The sequence below is a fragment of the Brassica napus genome, chromosome A7 (assembly GCF_020379485.1).
Source record: "Brassica napus cultivar Da-Ae chromosome A7, Da-Ae, whole genome shotgun sequence".
In the NCBI taxonomy this organism is placed as follows: Eukaryota; Viridiplantae; Streptophyta; class Magnoliopsida; order Brassicales; family Brassicaceae; genus Brassica; species Brassica napus.
The window spans coordinates 10085809-10103488 of record NC_063440.1 but is presented as its reverse complement, the minus strand read 5'-3'; the positions used below and the strand labels follow the sequence as shown (position 1 = coordinate 10103488).

Below are 17680 nucleotides of genomic sequence, written 5' to 3'. Positions count from 1 at the left end.
GTCAATTCACTATTTATTAGCTTCTTAAATCATTTGTAATAATGCACAACTAGGTTAAAACTGCATCTTGCGCATAATGAACATTAGATATATAAATTATTTTATGACGACTTATATGTTTTTACATATTATGAAATAATAAATATATATTAAATAATTAAAAAAATCAGTAAATATTACATATATAATTAAAGTGGTGCGAACATATAAATAAATATGTAAGAAGTCTTCCTTTGTAAATTTTGGTTTACATTTGTATTTGTAAAATTCTCAATTATACCAGCAAAGGCTTCTAGAGAAGCATTTTCTGATGAGTATGTTAGTTTTGCAATTAACCGAAGGTTTGCACATATTTGATTTTTCTAAAAAAAACTTATGGAAAAATCTTTTAGGAGTAAACTTCTATCGAAGTCTTTTTACCTTCATATGAAGTCTTCGAAATATCGTAAGAAGCTACGAAGGTTAGTTTTGTAGTTGATCATGTTGGACTTTTTAAGAAAAAACTTCTAGAAAAGTCTTCGACTCGAAAAATTATATAAAAGTCTGCTTTCAAAATTAGAGGTTTGACCAGAATTTCAAAATAAAACTAAAGAAAAATTCTGAAGAAGTCTTTCACCAGAGCAAAAAGACTTCTCAAGGTCTTCTAATTAATATTAAATGTTTAATTTCTTATTCATTTTCTTAAACTTAATCTTCAAGCAATGGCTTTTTCTATGCGACTATTGTATAGAATAATAGACGTAAAAGGATTAGTTGACTTACCTAGAAAAGGACCAAATTGACTCAGTGTCTGTATAGTACTTTAGTACTCTATTGCATAAAATTATAAAATACTGACAGAGAACCAAAGAAATCAAAGTGGAGTAAATAAATTTTTATTCCAACTAGTTCTTGGATCGAAGGGAAAATGCAAGTCAACTATCAAGAAGGTTGATTAATAATTTGAACAGAATAACCAACTAGTTCAAGTGCTAAACCTATGAAACTTCATGTAAAATTCTGTCAGTCTTATTGATGCACAACTGATCAACCCCTCCAGTTTTCATTTGTTACTAAAACAAGCCACCGCTCCCAAATTGGGACTCAACAACAACAAAAGTAGAATCGGTTATGTAAGTTTCTGTTGAGACTGGTGACAATAATGCTTTGAGAATCATGAAATCTCACTAGTAGTTATAAAAGTAGAATATTAAAAATGCAATAGAATGGGTGAATAATCCTCATTGTAAAGTTTTTCCTTCATATTGTATATAAATAAATTCAGAGAGGCTGGGTTGTAATTAAGAAATACATCTCTCCCGATTTAAAAAGCAATCAGACCCCACGTGTAGACTCTTAATCTCAGGTTAGCCAAATTACATTCTCAAGACACTTCACATCTTGCACAATTTTTAATATAGACAGATATATCTAACATTTTTATATAAATATTGATATTTAGGAAGGGTTACTGATTAGTACTATTTAGATGTAGTGTTTTGAAGTCATATGTAGATCACTTGAACATAAATCTTCCATGTCTTCAGCTAACAAGCTCATGATGATGTCGCAAAGCCGCCATTTTAGCTCTCTTCTCACCGTTCTTATTTTTATTTGCTTGGTCTGTACAGTCTCTGCTTCTCCTTCTCTGCACCCAGATGAAGGTTTATTAATTGTTTTAACTTTCAATGCATTTATATATATGTCGCCAGACAAATATGGCTTATCTTTGTGAATTTGAACTAAAGCATGATTTTGTCTCTAATATGTTTGTCTTTTCCAGTGAAAGCCCTCAAGGATATTGCATCCACACTCGGTGTCAAGCACCTGAACCTAAGTGAAGATCCATGTCTCACAAAGACTCTGGTGATAACTCAAGATGTCCTCAAAGAAGGACATAACAGCACAATCAGATGTGACTGTCATTTTAACAACAACAAAACTTGTCATATCACACACTTGTAAGAAACTGGACGTTTGTTTCTCTGGTTTTGGGATCCATATAACTAATGTTATTTCATGTGCAGTATCCTTAAGAAATTCAGTCTTCCGGGTAGACTTCCACCAGAACTCTCAAAACTTCATTATCTTGAATCGATGTGAGGAGGGATCTTTGTGTTCAGTTTCCTCTGTTTTGGTTGACAAAACATTATAGAAAATGGAACTTATTTTTCTTGTTTGTGCAGTGACTTATGCCTTAATTATCTTTACGGCTCAATTCCTATGGAATGGGCCTCACTGCCTTACCTCACATCTATGTAAGTCTTTTATCTCGAGTTTCTTGTGAAGGAAGTGAGACTTCTAAATTTACCTGAATTTATCTTTGTAGCTCTGTTTGTGCGAATCAATTATCAGGAGACATTCCCAAAGGACTGGGGAAGTTTATTAACCTCACCCAATTGTATGTTTTACAGTTTTTTTTTGGGTCAGCTCATGTGATTACATATATTATTTCATCCTTTTGGAAAATTCGTAAATAATGCTTTTTTTGTTTGTTTGTTTGTTTCAATGACTTCAGAATTCTGGAAGCCAACCAATTCTCTGGAATTATCCCTAAGGAACTTGGGAACCTGGTTAACTTAGAAGGATTGTAAGCAAGAATATTTTAATCACCTATTCATGATTAGAGATTAGGATGTTTCTTTAAAACATGAACAACTAATTTTGTTTTTGATTTGCTGATTCTCCCAGAGCACTCTCTTCTAATCAATTAGTTGGAAGCGTACCCGAGACATTAGGAAGACTAAAAAATCTGAAAAATCTGTAAAATCAGCTTTCTTTTCATTATAAGATAGCCTGTTAAACTGTTCAACTGTATAACCATTATGTATTTACATTTTTTCATTGTATTGTCTGCAGCCGTTTTAGCGATAATCAGCTTAACGGATCCATCCCACAGTTTATAGGAGACTTATCTAAACTTAAAAGACTGTAAGCCAAGAAATTATGTATTAGGGTTTAACAGCTAGAAGCATTACAATCAGTTTCAAAGTTTTTTTTGACTTGTGCCTATTTTTAACCAGAGAACTCTATGCCAGTGGCCTTAGAGAACCTATTCCAGACTCCATTTTCCGTCTAGAAAATTTGATAGACCTGTAAGCAATACTGTCCCAATACATCCAAGATTGTATAGCACATAAACATGATATTCTTTATCTAAACTGTATCCACTAATTTTTTTTATACAGGAGGATCAGTGACACAACTGCTGGATTGGGACAGTTTCCAAATATAATTAGCAAGAACCTGAAATATTTGTATGCAGTGTATCTCATATGTATTTATGTCTGCGGTCCAGACATGATCCTGTTTACAATACATGTGTTCAGGACTCATGATTGATTCTGTTAATTTTTTCAGGGTTCTCAGAAACTTGAACTTAACAGGACCTATCCCAACAACTATCTGGGATCTTCCTTCCCAATCTCATGGCTTTGTAAGTTTCATGTATATATAATAAGATATCTTTTGTAGGTCTCATTTTTTGAAACACCATCCAATTTTTTTCCTGTTCCGGGCAGCGATCTTTCCTTTAATAGACTGACTGGAGAAATACCAGCCAATGCAGTTGCGCCGAAATATACGTATGTCACATAGTGTTGAATGATTAGAGAGCATTTTAGATTATGAAGTAAAGTTTTATGAACTCTATTTTTTTGTTTTCAGATATTTGGCTGGAAATTTGTTGTCAGGAAAAATTGAATCAGGACCTTTCCTTACTGCAAGCACCAATATGTATGGCCAGTGTCACTTCATGTAAAAAAAATATCTCAACCTTAATAGGCTATAATCTCTTGCTTTTATTTTGGCGTTTTCAATGGACAGTGATCTTTCTTATAATAACTTCACATGGTCTCCAAGCTGCAGAGAGAAGACGTATGTTCTTCTTTCTATTATTATCCTAACTACTGTTTTTTTGTTCTTAGAACTTTCTGAAAGTTTGATGACAATACTGTCCTGATGCAGGAATGTAAACACATACGAAAGCTCGCAGTCAAGAAACAGACTGTAAGAACATTTTTGACTACTCTTATGAATCACAGGTCGCTGTGCACACTTTTGTTAACTCAATTTTCTTGATACAGAACCAGACTGCTTCCATGTTCTGCCATAAGCCAGTGTCAAAATTGTAAGTGTCGTATTTTGTAAGTCAATTGTTTTGCTTCCATTTACAAGTTTTTTTTTTGAATTTGAGTATGGTTTTGAAAGAAATTCATTTTGTGCAGATAGTAAATCGCTTCATATAAACTGTGGAGGACCTGATGTAACTATCGAAAACTCTCGAGGAAGGTTTTTATATGAGGGTGATAACTATGGACTAACCGGTTCAGCTATGAACTATCATGGGAAAAACTGGGGATTCAGCAATACTGGTGACTTTATGGATGATGCAATAACAGAAGATGCATACTCAATTTCATCAGAATCTGCAAAATATCCTGAGCTATACCAGACAGCTCAACGTTCTCCCCTGAGTCTGGCTTACTTTGCGTTTTGTTTTGAAAATGGAAGCTACAATGTGAAACTCCATTTTGCGGAGATTCAATTCTCAGATGAGGAACCATATGCTAGGCTAGCCAAACGCTTCTTTAACATTTACGTTCAGGTACATTTACATCTTTTAGCTGCGGATTCCTCAAGAAGAATTTTTCAGCATCTTTGGCTAATTCTTTTGTTATCTGTTTAGGGGAAGTTGATTTGGGAGGATTTCAACATAAGAGAAGAGGCTAATGGAACTCACAAGGAAGTTATAAAAGAAGTGAACACGACCGTGACTGATAACACTTTAGAGATACGGCTTTACTGGGCAGGGAAAGGCACAACCATCATTCCTAAAAGAGGGAACTATGGCTCTCTCATATCTGCAATCTCAGTCTGTCCCAGTAAGTAGAAGTTCTTTGGTATAAAGTAACATCAAGTTTCTTATGAACTTTAATCTTGATTCCTTTTCTTGTTCTTGTTTTCTCAGGTTCTGAATCTGAATGTGGCGGTAAGAAGAAGAAACGTCAAGTCTTATTAATCCTATTTTCAGCTACATTTATGTAAGAATATTGATCGATATCTCTCTCATTATTTTGCTTCTCTCCATCTTCAGTTGAAGTGACGACTTCTCCAGTCACAAAAGAACACAAACCAAGAACGTATCCTCTCATTCTCGGAATAGCAGCCTTGATACTTTCTCTGGTTTTCATGATTTTCGGCGCCTTCTACTGGAAGAAATGTGTTAGAAATGCAGATGCAGGAAAGAGAGGTAATATGAGTTGACGTTATATTGGTGATTTGTTTGTGAAAAAAAAGAGCTAAAAGATCTAAATGACAACAGGTTCCTTCAGTTTGAAGCAACTAAAAGTTGCAACTGACAATTTTGATCCATTAAACAAGATTGGAGAAGGCGGCTTTGGATCTGTATATAAGGTAACAAAAGTGTTTTTAAGTTCTAGAAATGCCAATGTACTAAAAAAGACGTGAGAACCAAGTTAATGCCAGTAATTTGACAATACAGGGGAGATTACCAGATGGAACATTGATAGCGGTAAAGAAGCTATCTTCAAAATCATGTCAAGGTAACAAGGAGTTTGTAAACGAGATAGGTATGATCGCCTGCCTGCAGCATCCAAATCTTGTGAAGCTCTATGGATGCTGTTGTGAGAATAATCAGCTTCTTCTTGTCTATGAGTACTTGGAGAACAATTGTCTTGCTGATGCATTATTTGGTAAAGTTCTGACTATGAAACAAATCTTGTTGCTGGATGCTTAGCTTCTCCTGTCTTGAAGTTGACTGTTTTCTTGTAACTGTTGTGTGCAGGAAGAAGCGGTCTAAAACTAGAATGGGGAACAAGACACAAAATATGCGTAGGAATCGCGAGAGGGCTTGCTTTTCTTCATGAAGATTCAGCTGTTAAGATCATTCACAGAGACATCAAAGGGACAAATGTACTGCTAGACAAGGATCTGAACTCAAAGATTTCGGATTTCGGGTTGGCTAGGCTTCATGAAGACGAGAAGAGCCACATTACCACCAGAGTTGCAGGAACAATGTCAGTCTTATACAAATGAATCCAACATTTGATAATGTTTTTGAATGTCCTGTTAAAGTTATGTTTTGGTTACAGAGGCTACATGGCTCCTGAATATGCAATGAGGGGTTACCTAACAGAAAAGGCAGATGTTTACAGCTTCGGTGTGGTGGCCATGGAGATCGTTAGCGGAAAGAGCAATGCCAATTACACACCAGATAACGAATGTTGCGTTGGTCTTCTCGATTGGGTACTCAACCAATACTTCCCCCACAAGTATCTGCGTTGCGTGCTTAACAAGGTTCTTTATTTTTCAATTTCAGGCGTTTGTTTTACAGAAGAAAGGAGCCTTCTCTGAGATTCTGGATCCGAAGCTTGAGGGAGTGTTCGGTGGGATGGAGGCAGAGAGAATGATAAAGGTGTCGCTTCTATGTTCCAACAAGTCTCCGACCTTAAGACCAACCATGTCGGAAGTTGTGAAGATGCTTGAAGGCGAAACAGAGATAGAACAAATCATCTCAGACCCTGGAGTGTATGGAGATGAACTAAGGTTTAAGCAATCGTCAGAGATCGTGACAATTCCTTCGTCTTGTGAATCTGCTTACGACCTGTACCCTTTTAGTCCAGAGTCCATTGCTGTCTCTAGACAGTAGTTTAAACAGAGCTTCGAATCTACGATGAACCACTCAGACACAATCACTGAATCACACTTGGTAAGATTGTGGATACTGACACTTGATTAGTTGGGAATAAAGTGTTGTCGAAAAATCAAAACCCAAAAGATAGTAAAACTTTTGTATTCACAACCGGTCAACTTCTCCAGTTTTCAAATGTTGATAAACAAGCCAAGAATCGGTTAAATCATCTATGTGCAAACATCTAACATAGTTTCGCCAAGATTACTACTCTACCATGCAAGTTAGGAGAAGTAACTATTATGTTGGATCATGTATTTGACTTCTACGTACGTGGTAAACTATATAAATATTTTAACCAAAAAAAAACTATATAAATATGTGCTGATATCTCTATTTGTATAGTTTCTGCACAAGTTGACTTTTGTGTCTTTGTAGAATTTTTGGGTGAGAATTGATAAATATAATATCTACGGTCAAAGAAATAAGGTGGTAAATTTAGAAATGGCCTATTTAGGCCACAACCCACAATGTCTATAATCGAGCAAGTAATTAGGTGATCATGCACGAATGATATGTATTTTCATAATCGGATATCGAAGGGTGTTGAATTTACTTTCATGTCCAAGAGAAGTGAGAGGGTTGTCAGAAGACGAATCTAGTGGCAGATTTTAGTTAATTGTACTATATGATGTAATTGCCAGAGAGTGACAGATTGTGACTGAGTGGAGTTTACATAGGTACTATTTAGTAGAGGTTTAGGCTAGACAAGAATTATATGTTTACTATTGTTCCGTTCAATCTACTTGTTCCGTTCAATCTACTTGTTCCGCTAGATCCGCAACGATTGATCCGCTTTTTCCATTCGGAACCTATGGCTGAGAATATAATTGATGGAAGAACTGCATTGTGTGTATCATCCACTATACTCTTACCATTCAGCAAAAATATGATCAATTTATGTGTAAAAAGTGGCTCGATCACTTTTTTAAAAAACGTTTTTTTTTTGTTCTTGTTTTAAGAACCACAAGTGGTTCATTTCATCAACTCCCATTTAGGAGTAGTTCAAATTTATCCACTAATAATAAATACAATAATATTGTTTAGTAATTCATATATATATGCAACTTATTTTAACTATTAATTTCTAGACTTAGCTTTATTATATACACAGGATCATTATATTTCATTATATTATTTTGGCTATATATATATATATATATATCTTATTATTTAAAATAATATTTTTGATAATGTAATATTTACTTTGATTTTTTTTTAAATATTTTTAAGTTGGTGAGTTGGTTAATATTAAGTTACTGTATTCTACTTATTCATATCATATATAATTTATAGTTTATTAAATCTTATAGTATAAAATAAATAGCCTGTACATATTTATCTTAAAATTAATTAATTTATAAAAAAATACAAAAAAATATTAATTTAAACCTTATATAAATTATCATAAATTTGTACAATATTTTGAACCGTTTTTTATCCACTTTCATCCTTCAGCCTATGTTTTGAACCGCTAGATCCGCTTGATCAACTTTTATTTCGCTCGATCTGTTGGATCCACTTTTTTTGCTCGATCTGCAATGCTTGATCCGTTTGTTCCTTTAGAGTTTATTTTAAGTAATATAATTACTTAACAATTCTCTACTATAGTCTTTTATATTAATAATAGGTACAATGACTAATTATATATATATATATATATATATATATATCTAATCTATTAATTTAGGGTTCTATTTTTATCTACCATTAGCAAGTCATAGTAGAACCATCTAAAGAAATAGTTAATATGATATTTTGATTATTTACATTAATAATAAACCAACTATAAATTTGAATTTTATTTTTTAATTATAACAAAATCTGTTGAGAAAGAATCTAACAAAATCTTACTTAAAATTTAAATATTTTTATAAAATAACATATTAATTAATTTCGTAATTACTAATATAATATTGTTATAAATCAATGTTGACTAAACTTTTATTATAAAAAAGAAAATAAAAATTATATACTATTTTTAATAAATTATATAATTAGATTATGTATTATATAAAAATTGAAGTTATATAAGAATTAAACATGATAAAATTATATTAAATAGGTAAATTAACAAATTTTATTTTTTTAAATTGTTTTATTTAAATAAATTATCACTCATCATTAATGTTTTTAAACAAAAATAAATTTATTAAGATATGTTAAACTTTTATATCTACAACTATATATTATTTTTTATTTATTTTGAAACTCTCGACAATATATTTTTTAAAACTTTTATATACAAAGATATAATATTATATAATAACCTTTAATTCATATACTATTTTAAAATATGTTATTAGAAAACTATGAAATTTTAGTAGTTCAAATCAAATTTTAATTATAATTTTTTCTTAATTATAAAAAAATCTGTTGAGAAAATTTAGAAAATCTCACCAAAATTTTAAATATTTTTTATTATAAAATAATGTATTAATGTAGTAACAAAATACATTCAAAATGTAATATTCCAAACTCAAATATAGTACTGTAATTTTTCAAAGTTTACTTGACAAAATATAAATTTTAAAAATAAATATTCAAACTCAAAATGGTAATATTTGAAATTTTACAAAATATTAAATCACAGATAATAAAGAATAATTTTTGAAATGCACCACGGAAAAAAACAAACTATATATATCGTAAAAATTAAAGCAATCGAATATTTTGAAAATATAATTAAAAAAAAAACTTAATATCATAGCATACAAAAAATATCTTATATCAATAAAATTTAGTAAAATAATATGATATATGCTACTATGTATAAAATTTTCTAAAATAATAGGGCTATAATATTTAAACATATTTTTTTTACTTAAATTCTGTAAAATACTAAAATAATAAATGTTAAAGTATATTTTTTAAACCGAGCATGCAAATATAAATTATCTTGAACTTATTTATTTTCTATAATATAAATTTAAATTTTTTAAAAATGTATTATAACAAAATGTATAAATTAAAGAAAAACATATTTTGAAAGAGATTTTCTATGTGATTATTTGATATTGTTATTTTATTGTATCTAACTCAAAAATATATTAGTATGAAATAAGCATTAATAACAAAGTAAAATGTATTAAAAATCACTATATATGAATAATGCTGAATAAAAAATATAAAAAATAATATTATTGAGTTACATAATATATAATTCTAAAATAAAATTTTATATTTAAAACATTTTTAATAATATCTAATGCATTTATAAAATGAAAAAAATATCCGCACGAACGTGCGGGTTAAAATCTAGTATATATATATTTTAAACAGTTTCTATTATATTTTGAATAAGAAATTATATATTTATTGCATTTAGAAAATTATTTTTAAAACAACTATTTTAATTATATTATGAAAAAACTAAATTATTAATTTATATATAAATTATATTAAATGTGTACAGTATTTTGAACTGTTTTTTATCCACTTTCACCATCATACATATATTTGAACTGCAAGATCCGTTAGATTCACACTTGATCCACTAGATCTGCTAGAACTACTTTTGTTTCACTCGATCCACTTTCTCCATTTGAAACCGTACAAAAGTAGCTGTAATCATTAATTGGATATCGAAATACAAAACCTTGTATCCGAGAGTATTCATCTTTCGGTCGAGTTAAAAATGTTGCCTGTAAGATCAATTAATGACGTGTCAAAGTTCCAAGAAACATTGCATAAAGTATGTGATTATAACTCCTCGAAGAACGTAACATACATTCAACAACAATGGAATGTCAACAAACATAATACGATTGATAACATAAGGGAGATTTAGTTTTTGAGCATGAAAACTATTAAACCAGTTATAGAGAAAATCCCAATTCAAGAAATTACAAGACATTCCCTAATAATTTCCAATTCCTCGCGAACAATCTGAGAAGAATCTTTGAGTAGAGGTGCGGATTGATGATGTTAAAAAGTAATCTTGCCTTTTCGAAACACGGATCAAAATCGAATCTCAATGTAAATTATATAAAACCATTTTCAATACTATTGTTTATCCATACCTGAAATTAATCATTATTTCTAACATATTTTTCTAAATTTAAAGTTGTACTACAAAATTAATCAATAAAAACAATTTTTGAAAAGAAAGAAGAAAAATTACGTTTGATCATTTTGCTAAACATTATAATTTAAAGTTATAAATAACATTCTATTTAATCAAAACACATAACCTTCTTCAATACTTTTAAAAATAATCAACCAAAAATATACCGGTCCTTTGAAAGAGCGGGTCAAAATGTATTATCATATAAAACATGAAAATTTAAAAGTTATCGGTGCTTTATGGAAACTAATGAGCCCAAAAAAAAACAGTCGATAAAGTTTATAAGCAAAACACACAAAATTAATACAAATGCCACCGCAATATAATTACCCACCATCTAAGCATCCACTTCCTACTCCCAAATCAGATCAATTTCATAAAACAAATAAGTAATCACAAAAGTAATCAAACACCAACACATCCATCACGGGAGCTTTAATATCTACATACGCAAAAATCCAAGAAGCAAAAACTAACAACACTTAAAAACACTACAAGATACAATAAAACTAGAACATCCGCTCGAAGCTTCTCTTTTTGCAATGATAATACACAATTATATAGTAACATAGTACAAGTTTTTGCAATGGTCACAAGAATTATATTGTGCAACAATATGTACATCAAAACACACAAAAATTAACATATAAAGCTATTCTCTACAGATATTTAAGAACATATTTTAATCAACAAAACACCCGTCACAAAACAACTACATGCAATACTGCATTTTGCTGTAATTAACAATTCACAACACTCACATAGCACAGACTTTCAAACATACAAAAATAAGTTATCATCCAAGATAAAACACCCAAAAATCTTCCACATTACACAATTGTCAAATCAAAGAATCCCTAAACACAACACATCCGAAAACACAAAAGGACATACACACTAATCAACTAACAGAAGTCCACGATATATTTACAAGCAAACAATAACCCGCACGAAGCGCGAACAAACCATTAATAATAAATAAAATCAGTTTCGGAGGAAATACGGTAGCGTGCAAAAGGATTAGTAAGGTAATTGTTACAAGACTTAAGCTCTATGGGTGTAGTGTCTCATACAGTGTCAGGCTAGGCGCAACTCTACCATAGGGGATTTCCTGAATTTACAAAATTCAAACAGTGATCTTAAAGTGTCACTCCATTGTTATATTTTCTCTATAGAAATCATAAGTTTGTGGTTAAATATGCAAAACGTATAAAACATAATAGCATCTCCAAACGAACTCTATATTTAACTGTAAATAAAATTTGGACTAAAAATGTTTTAACCGTACTTAATTTTTATTTCATTTATTTTATAGATAGAGTCATTATTCTTTTTTGGAAAAAAAATAGGGCAATTGCAGTAGATATACACGAAATTAAAATTATTTAGGTGGTCGGATATGCACTGTTCTAATTTATAAAAATTCCAAAAGTATCCCTATAATGTAGTTACGGGACTTCTGATTGACCTATCGCTACAGTTACCCTATACAACCTATCTGTCGCTGTAATAATGATCCTATAGCTGTCTACATCACGCCATTGATATTATCAGCTGAAAAAAAAATATTTGGACGCATTATTAACGTATTCGAAACTAAAATCAGGGAAACACAAAATTTTAGAGCGGAAGCTACGAAGTGAGTTTTTTGTGGGCAAGCTGTTTCGCTGCTCGTCGAAGAAATGGTGTCTGCTCGGCTGGTTGATTGTCCTGATATACCAGAAGAAACAGAGATGCAGCCAAATCCAGATATGATGTTTGCAGCCGGTGAGGAACCAATTGGGGTTCGTGTTCTTAGCTATCAATCATCTAGTGCTTTAAAACAGATTTTTAATGCGTTAGACGAAGGAGAATTAGATATTATAAGGAGGTCTTCTTTTGGAAAGTTGATAGAGATTGCCGACAAACCAGTTTTTTCTGGTAGATTCGCTCGTTATATGTTGTCAAGGCAGCTGAAAACGAAGAAGAAGCACGAAGCGTGGTTTCGATTTGCTGGTAAACCGGTCCGGTTTTCACTTCTCGAATTTGCTATTGTGACGGGCCTACCATGTGGTCAATTTCCCCCGAAGTCAAAGATGATGCTAAAGGAAACAATAACTGAGCAACCTTATTGGCCGTCGTTATTCGGAAAAGTTGACACGGTGACCGTCTCTTCCGTCATCAAGATGCTGTACCGGAAAACAGTAAAGGACACGGAGATCCGGATCAAATATGCATGTTTGGCGCTGCTTGAATCTGTTTTGCTGCCAACAAGCTTAAAGATGAAGATATCAAGAGATCATGTTGAAGCTATAAAAGATCTTGATGCGTTTTTTGCCTATCCTTGGGGGAGAGTAGCATTTGACATGCTTATGGGGAGTATCAAAGAGAGAGATGAGATAGCTTTGTCGCAAAACACGATTGCTATAAAAGGATTTGTTCTTGCATTACAGCTTGTTATGGTAGAAGCAGTACCGGCGTTGACAGATGTTGTGCAAGATACGTGTTCATCATCCGAATCAGATAGTGAAGATGTGGATGGACATGGCCGTGATATTTTCTGTAAGAAACAGACTCTGAACCCTGCACACGCACGCAATGTAGATAAGAGAATTGATGTAAGTTATTCTTTTCTGACAAATATTGTGCTATTTATACATTTATATTTTCAAACGCCAAGATGACATAGAGCGTCGTTTTTCTTGTATTTAATATAGCACACGCATTTGCATGTTTAGCTTCTCGTAAATAGCGTCTTGGTTGAAGATCCGGTCGGGCGAATAAACGCGGGAAATTTGGTTTATTCAGACGAAGAACATGATGCGCGAGTTGAAAGCATGTTAGTGCGCATTAGCCGTAGCCATCGTTTCAATAATTCTGATTTTCCCTCTGGCCTTAAAAAGAGTGATGTTGATCGTATGCGAGAAGTGGTTAAATCAACTACAAAGCCAAAGAGAGCTAAGAAGTTCCAGTCTAATGTGCAAGACAGTGAGACCAGTTATATCGTTCAGGTTGTGCTAGAGAAAATTAAAGCTGAGGTTGCTTCAATGGAAAGAAACATCAAAGTGGCGACTTCTGGAGTAGAAGCAATAGAACAGAAAGTTGGTGTCTACGTTGAAACATTATTAGAAAAGTTTAAGGAAGAAATGCTCACATTTGTCACTGAAAAGGTTTGTACTCTCTGGAAAGAGCACGTAGGTTCTTTGAGTGGAGCAGGAACCATTCCAACGTCTCCACGAAAGAAGTATCAGTTCCTGCGAGTCATTCAAGTCCGGTTGCTGATGTCAATGCCATGACTATACAAAACGTGCTGCGAGATATTAGTCAGTACTCTACTCCTCCAAGATCCAATCGGATGAGCGAAGTAAGAATTATGTGTTTATATTTTATTGTAAGCTTTCACAGGTCTATCATAATTATTATTTTTACCAAATTTATGTGTACATGTATATATTACTATCAGGCTGGGAATCTCACTCCAAGTAATAAAGCTCATGCTGGATCTGGATATGTTTGCGTCACACGGGTACTTCAGTCATGTGCACAGTCAGCTATCAGCGAAAATCGTTCTAGGCAAACTCCTTCCATCAACGTTTGGTGAGTCAGTTTCTTCATTGTCAAAAATTTACATTATACATTAAATCTGTAAAGCCATGAGGTTGATGTTATAAATAATTTGTTGTTACTGTTATCAACCCAAAGGAAGGTCGTAAAAGGCAGCCACAATGCTTGATGGATGAACCTTCGTTCTCGCTTGGACTAACACAGAAAGCGTTTATTCCGGTTGAAATTCCTATATTGCCGACAAACCAGGTTCATCATCAGGAACCTATAGCCGACATTAATGTTGGTGACAACAATGAAGAAGGCCAATCATCATGGAGAAGTAAGAGGCAGAAGACGGTTCCATCAGGTCTCGTTTGTGATTATCAATGTGCTCCGCATGTACTTGCTCGTCTTAGGGAATCTCAGAGGTGCATATTTGTTATACAAGATATATCTGAACAGACAAGAAAGTATGCAAAACTGGTTACCAAATTGCAAGGGAAATTGTAAGTTTATCATCTTGGGTGTAGCTTTCCATAATGTATTTGGTTCCCTTGACGTGTGTGTTTATTATGTACTTCATTGTTCTTGTTAGTGTGTTCAACATCTTGGGATTGGCAGTATCTGCAAAGGAACTACTACTAATTGTGGATCGACCTCGTACATACTCTGCTAAGGTATGTGGGAATTAAGACAACATTTACACATACAACTATTCGCCTGGGTCAGTTGCTAACTGCTTGAAAATTTGTTTCAGGTTTTTGATATTCTAATTCGAGTTCTACGTTCGGTTATGTCTCCATTGCTGCCTCCTCAAGGTTCTCGGAGTGCTGCATTTCTAGACACCAAATTTGTCCCTTCTATTATGAGGACCTTTCCAAAGTTTCTCAAGTCGAAAAATAAAGAAGGTTTACCTATTTCCTAAAGGGCTTACTGGGATTTTCCCTTCAAAAGAAGCTCCGATGCTCCATCCAACAAGGTATTACTTTCCATTGAATGTTGCGAACAAACATTGGATAGGAATCCGTTTTGATGCTGGTAGTGGGAGTATTATCATCCTTGATTGCAATTTGGCATTGCACAAGGATGCCACACTGGAAAAAATTATAAAACCAGTCGTGCAGATGTTGCCTTATCTTGCTAGATATGCATGTCAACCTTTGGGAGCAGAGCCTGTGATTCAGTGTTATGATGTTGCTAGGCCAAAGTCAGTAGCTCAGAGTAAAGTTCCTGTTGACTCTGGGTTGATGGCTTTGTTGATGATGGTGTATCACGCCCTCTATGGCCTCGATGCGTGTAAGACAATAACTCGAGAATTGCTTGAAGAGGAAGGGAAGAGTGCAGCAATATTGGCGTATGAGTTCAAGGAGAAGTTGTAGATCATATTAGCTGTTGATGTGTCTTTGAAATAAATGATCAAACTAACTTTGAGTGAGTGTAACATGTTCGACTTTGACTGAGCAGATTGTTATATGATCTGTTTTAGCTATTTCACCTTGTTTTGAACTTATTTGGATTTGAATCGTATTTGTTTGAATTATCTTATGAATAGCTTTCCATTTGTTATCTGCTTATGTATCACGTTGGGAGTTTAAAGTGCCTTTAGGTTGGATATATATATGGTTTCAACATTATTTGTTTTGTTCATTATTTAAAACCGGCTTACAAACGTTCTAATATGTTTTCCTTATATGTGTAACTTTTGTCGTTTAGACATTTATGTATAAAATAATAAGAAATTTGTATATAACGCATGCTGCAAATACATGTCGGTTAGGTATATTATTAGTTTACAATAGAATTGTGAATGTAAAGTGAAATGATGGGTCAGGTTGAACATTATAATCAAATAATGCATGCGTATTGAAAATAGTATGCCTTGTCATATCTTTGCTTTATACACTTGTAAATTTGGCTTCAGTCTTTTATGAATCGAATCTCATCATCATATCTATCGTAGAGTAGCCAGCTATGAAGTTGACATTTTGTCAAATTTTAAATATTTTAGCTTATCTTTTTGTAGATGTATGTGTTCCTCTATAAATTCTCTAGATGCATTAAGTTATTGTCAATTCACATAGGGTTATTACGTAGACGTCGACTATTTCTAACAAAGTTAGTTATCATATTTGTTATAATGTGACATTTATAGGTGAATACTAATTCAATTTCATTTATCAGATGACAACACCTCAGCGTGTCTGTTTGTTTCATGGAGCTTGGCGTCGTAACGAAGATGGCCATTGGAATTTTCAGAGGAAGCCTAGTGACCTTGGGTATACGGTTATGGTGAAGCCGACTGAGACGGTTGAAGGTTTGCCGCAGCTTGTCCGTGAACGTTATAACTTGCAACCTGAGACACCATTGGTGATGGCTTACCACCCACCTGATTGGTTGCTTGAACCCCTGGGAACTCGCACTCCCCCAATATATCTGACGACAACTTCCCAAGTTGAAACGATGATGCATATCCGTTCATGGTTTTCGGAACTGACGCTCTGCGTTTCTTCAGGTCCTGAAGATGTTGCTCATTTCCAGTTCTTAAGCAATACCACATTCACCATAGGAGGTGCTACGTTTGTTTTCAAAGGTTTGTCAGGAGATTTTTATAGTATACATATAGTATATCCAGAATTTTATATACAAGTAACACTTTTGATTAACATGGCGTGGTAGGTCTTAATGACAAAGAACTTGTCGCAAGCAAAGAGATTCTGGAGGAGATATTCAATGACCAAGAACGGGTGACGATATATAGGTCTCATCTTGAAATTGAAAAGGCTAAAGAAGAGGAAAGAGTTACCGGTGGTTCAGCCAGTGTTTCATCCACTCCAAGTGTTGGAGAAGGTTTGGTCTTATACTTAGTTAAATAAAAAAAATAAGTTCGGAGTGCTAAATTGCTAACTTGTGTTAGTAATTTTGTTAGCTTCTACATCTTCGCCATCTGGATCGCGAGAGTAAGAGAGGGGGTATGAACATGCGGACGCCAACTATGTGATATTAAGGCGTCATCGAGTTCGACTTTTGATGTATTCAACTGTCTTTGATGTGTTTTGCTAAATAAATGCAGTGTGTTGTGTGTTGATTCGAAGGTTTGTTGGACGGTGATCTGTTCCTTGGTTTGTATAATAAAATTTTCATGTGTGTTATTTCTAAAACTTTTTCATAACCATGTGCAATGTAATCGGATAATGGATGTTAATGTAGTTGCTTCAATCTTGTTTTATTGGTTAACTTTTATATTAATAATCACTTACTTTCTTATGCTTTTCGTATGTTTTACGTAACTGGATATATGGATTAACGATAGTATTGAGGTCTAAGTTATGATATCTTTATAACATGTATAATATAGTTCAATGTTATTTTCGATTAACTTCCATTTCCCGTTATGGTAG

The 17680-nt window shown here is 33.1% G+C and overlaps 2 protein-coding genes across 2 annotated transcripts; both read left to right on the top strand.

The window, feature by feature from the left end:
* The first annotated feature begins 1504 nt into the window (after positions 1 to 1504).
* On the top strand, positions 1505 to 6998 carry LOC106402997 (probable LRR receptor-like serine/threonine-protein kinase At1g29720). Its single transcript, XM_013843823.3, has 25 exons — positions 1505 to 1643; positions 1763 to 1940; positions 2007 to 2078; positions 2166 to 2237; positions 2309 to 2380; positions 2498 to 2569; positions 2671 to 2742; positions 2839 to 2910; positions 3003 to 3074; positions 3168 to 3236; positions 3340 to 3426; positions 3501 to 3563; positions 3646 to 3714; positions 3805 to 3855; positions 3946 to 3987; positions 4065 to 4108; positions 4206 to 4585; positions 4667 to 4862; positions 4949 to 4969; positions 5075 to 5230; positions 5303 to 5394; positions 5483 to 5693; positions 5786 to 6017; positions 6093 to 6246; positions 6320 to 6998. The coding sequence occupies exons 1-25, from the start codon at positions 1517 to 1519 to the stop codon at positions 6647 to 6649; spliced, it is 3006 nt and encodes a 1001-aa protein (XP_013699277.1). The 5' UTR covers positions 1505 to 1516; the 3' UTR covers positions 6650 to 6998.
* Positions 6999 to 12439: 5441 nt separating this feature from the next.
* On the top strand, positions 12440 to 15661 carry LOC106393471. The gene is made up of 7 exons (XM_022689337.1): positions 12440 to 13354; positions 13475 to 13906; positions 14200 to 14328; positions 14439 to 14788; positions 14878 to 14959; positions 15040 to 15190; positions 15303 to 15661. The coding sequence occupies exons 1-7, from the start codon at positions 12440 to 12442 to the stop codon at positions 15659 to 15661; spliced, it is 2418 nt and encodes an 805-aa protein (XP_022545058.1).
* Positions 15662 to 17680: the final 2019 nt, after the last annotated feature.

Excerpts from the sequence above, each read along its gene's own strand:
- LOC106393471 (XM_022689337.1), top strand. The coding sequence starts at position 12,440 with ATGGTGTCTGCTCGGCTGGTTGATTGTCCTGATATACCAGAAGAAACA. Across the intron at positions 13,355-13,474 it reads ATGTAGATAAGAGAATTGAT|CTTCTCGTAAATAGCGTCTT; the intron begins GTAAGTTATTCT and ends TTGCATGTTTAG. Across the intron at positions 14,329-14,438 it reads GGCAAACTCCTTCCATCAAC|GAAGGTCGTAAAAGGCAGCC; the intron begins GTTTGGTGAGTC and ends ATCAACCCAAAG.
- LOC106402997 (XM_013843823.3), top strand. The coding sequence starts at position 1,517 with ATGTCTTCAGCTAACAAGCTCATGATGATGTCGCAAAGCCGCCATTTT. Across the intron at positions 2,743-2,838 it reads CTAAAAAATCTGAAAAATCT|CCGTTTTAGCGATAATCAGC; the intron begins GTAAAATCAGCT and ends TATTGTCTGCAG. Across the intron at positions 2,911-3,002 it reads TTATCTAAACTTAAAAGACT|AGAACTCTATGCCAGTGGCC; the intron begins GTAAGCCAAGAA and ends ATTTTTAACCAG.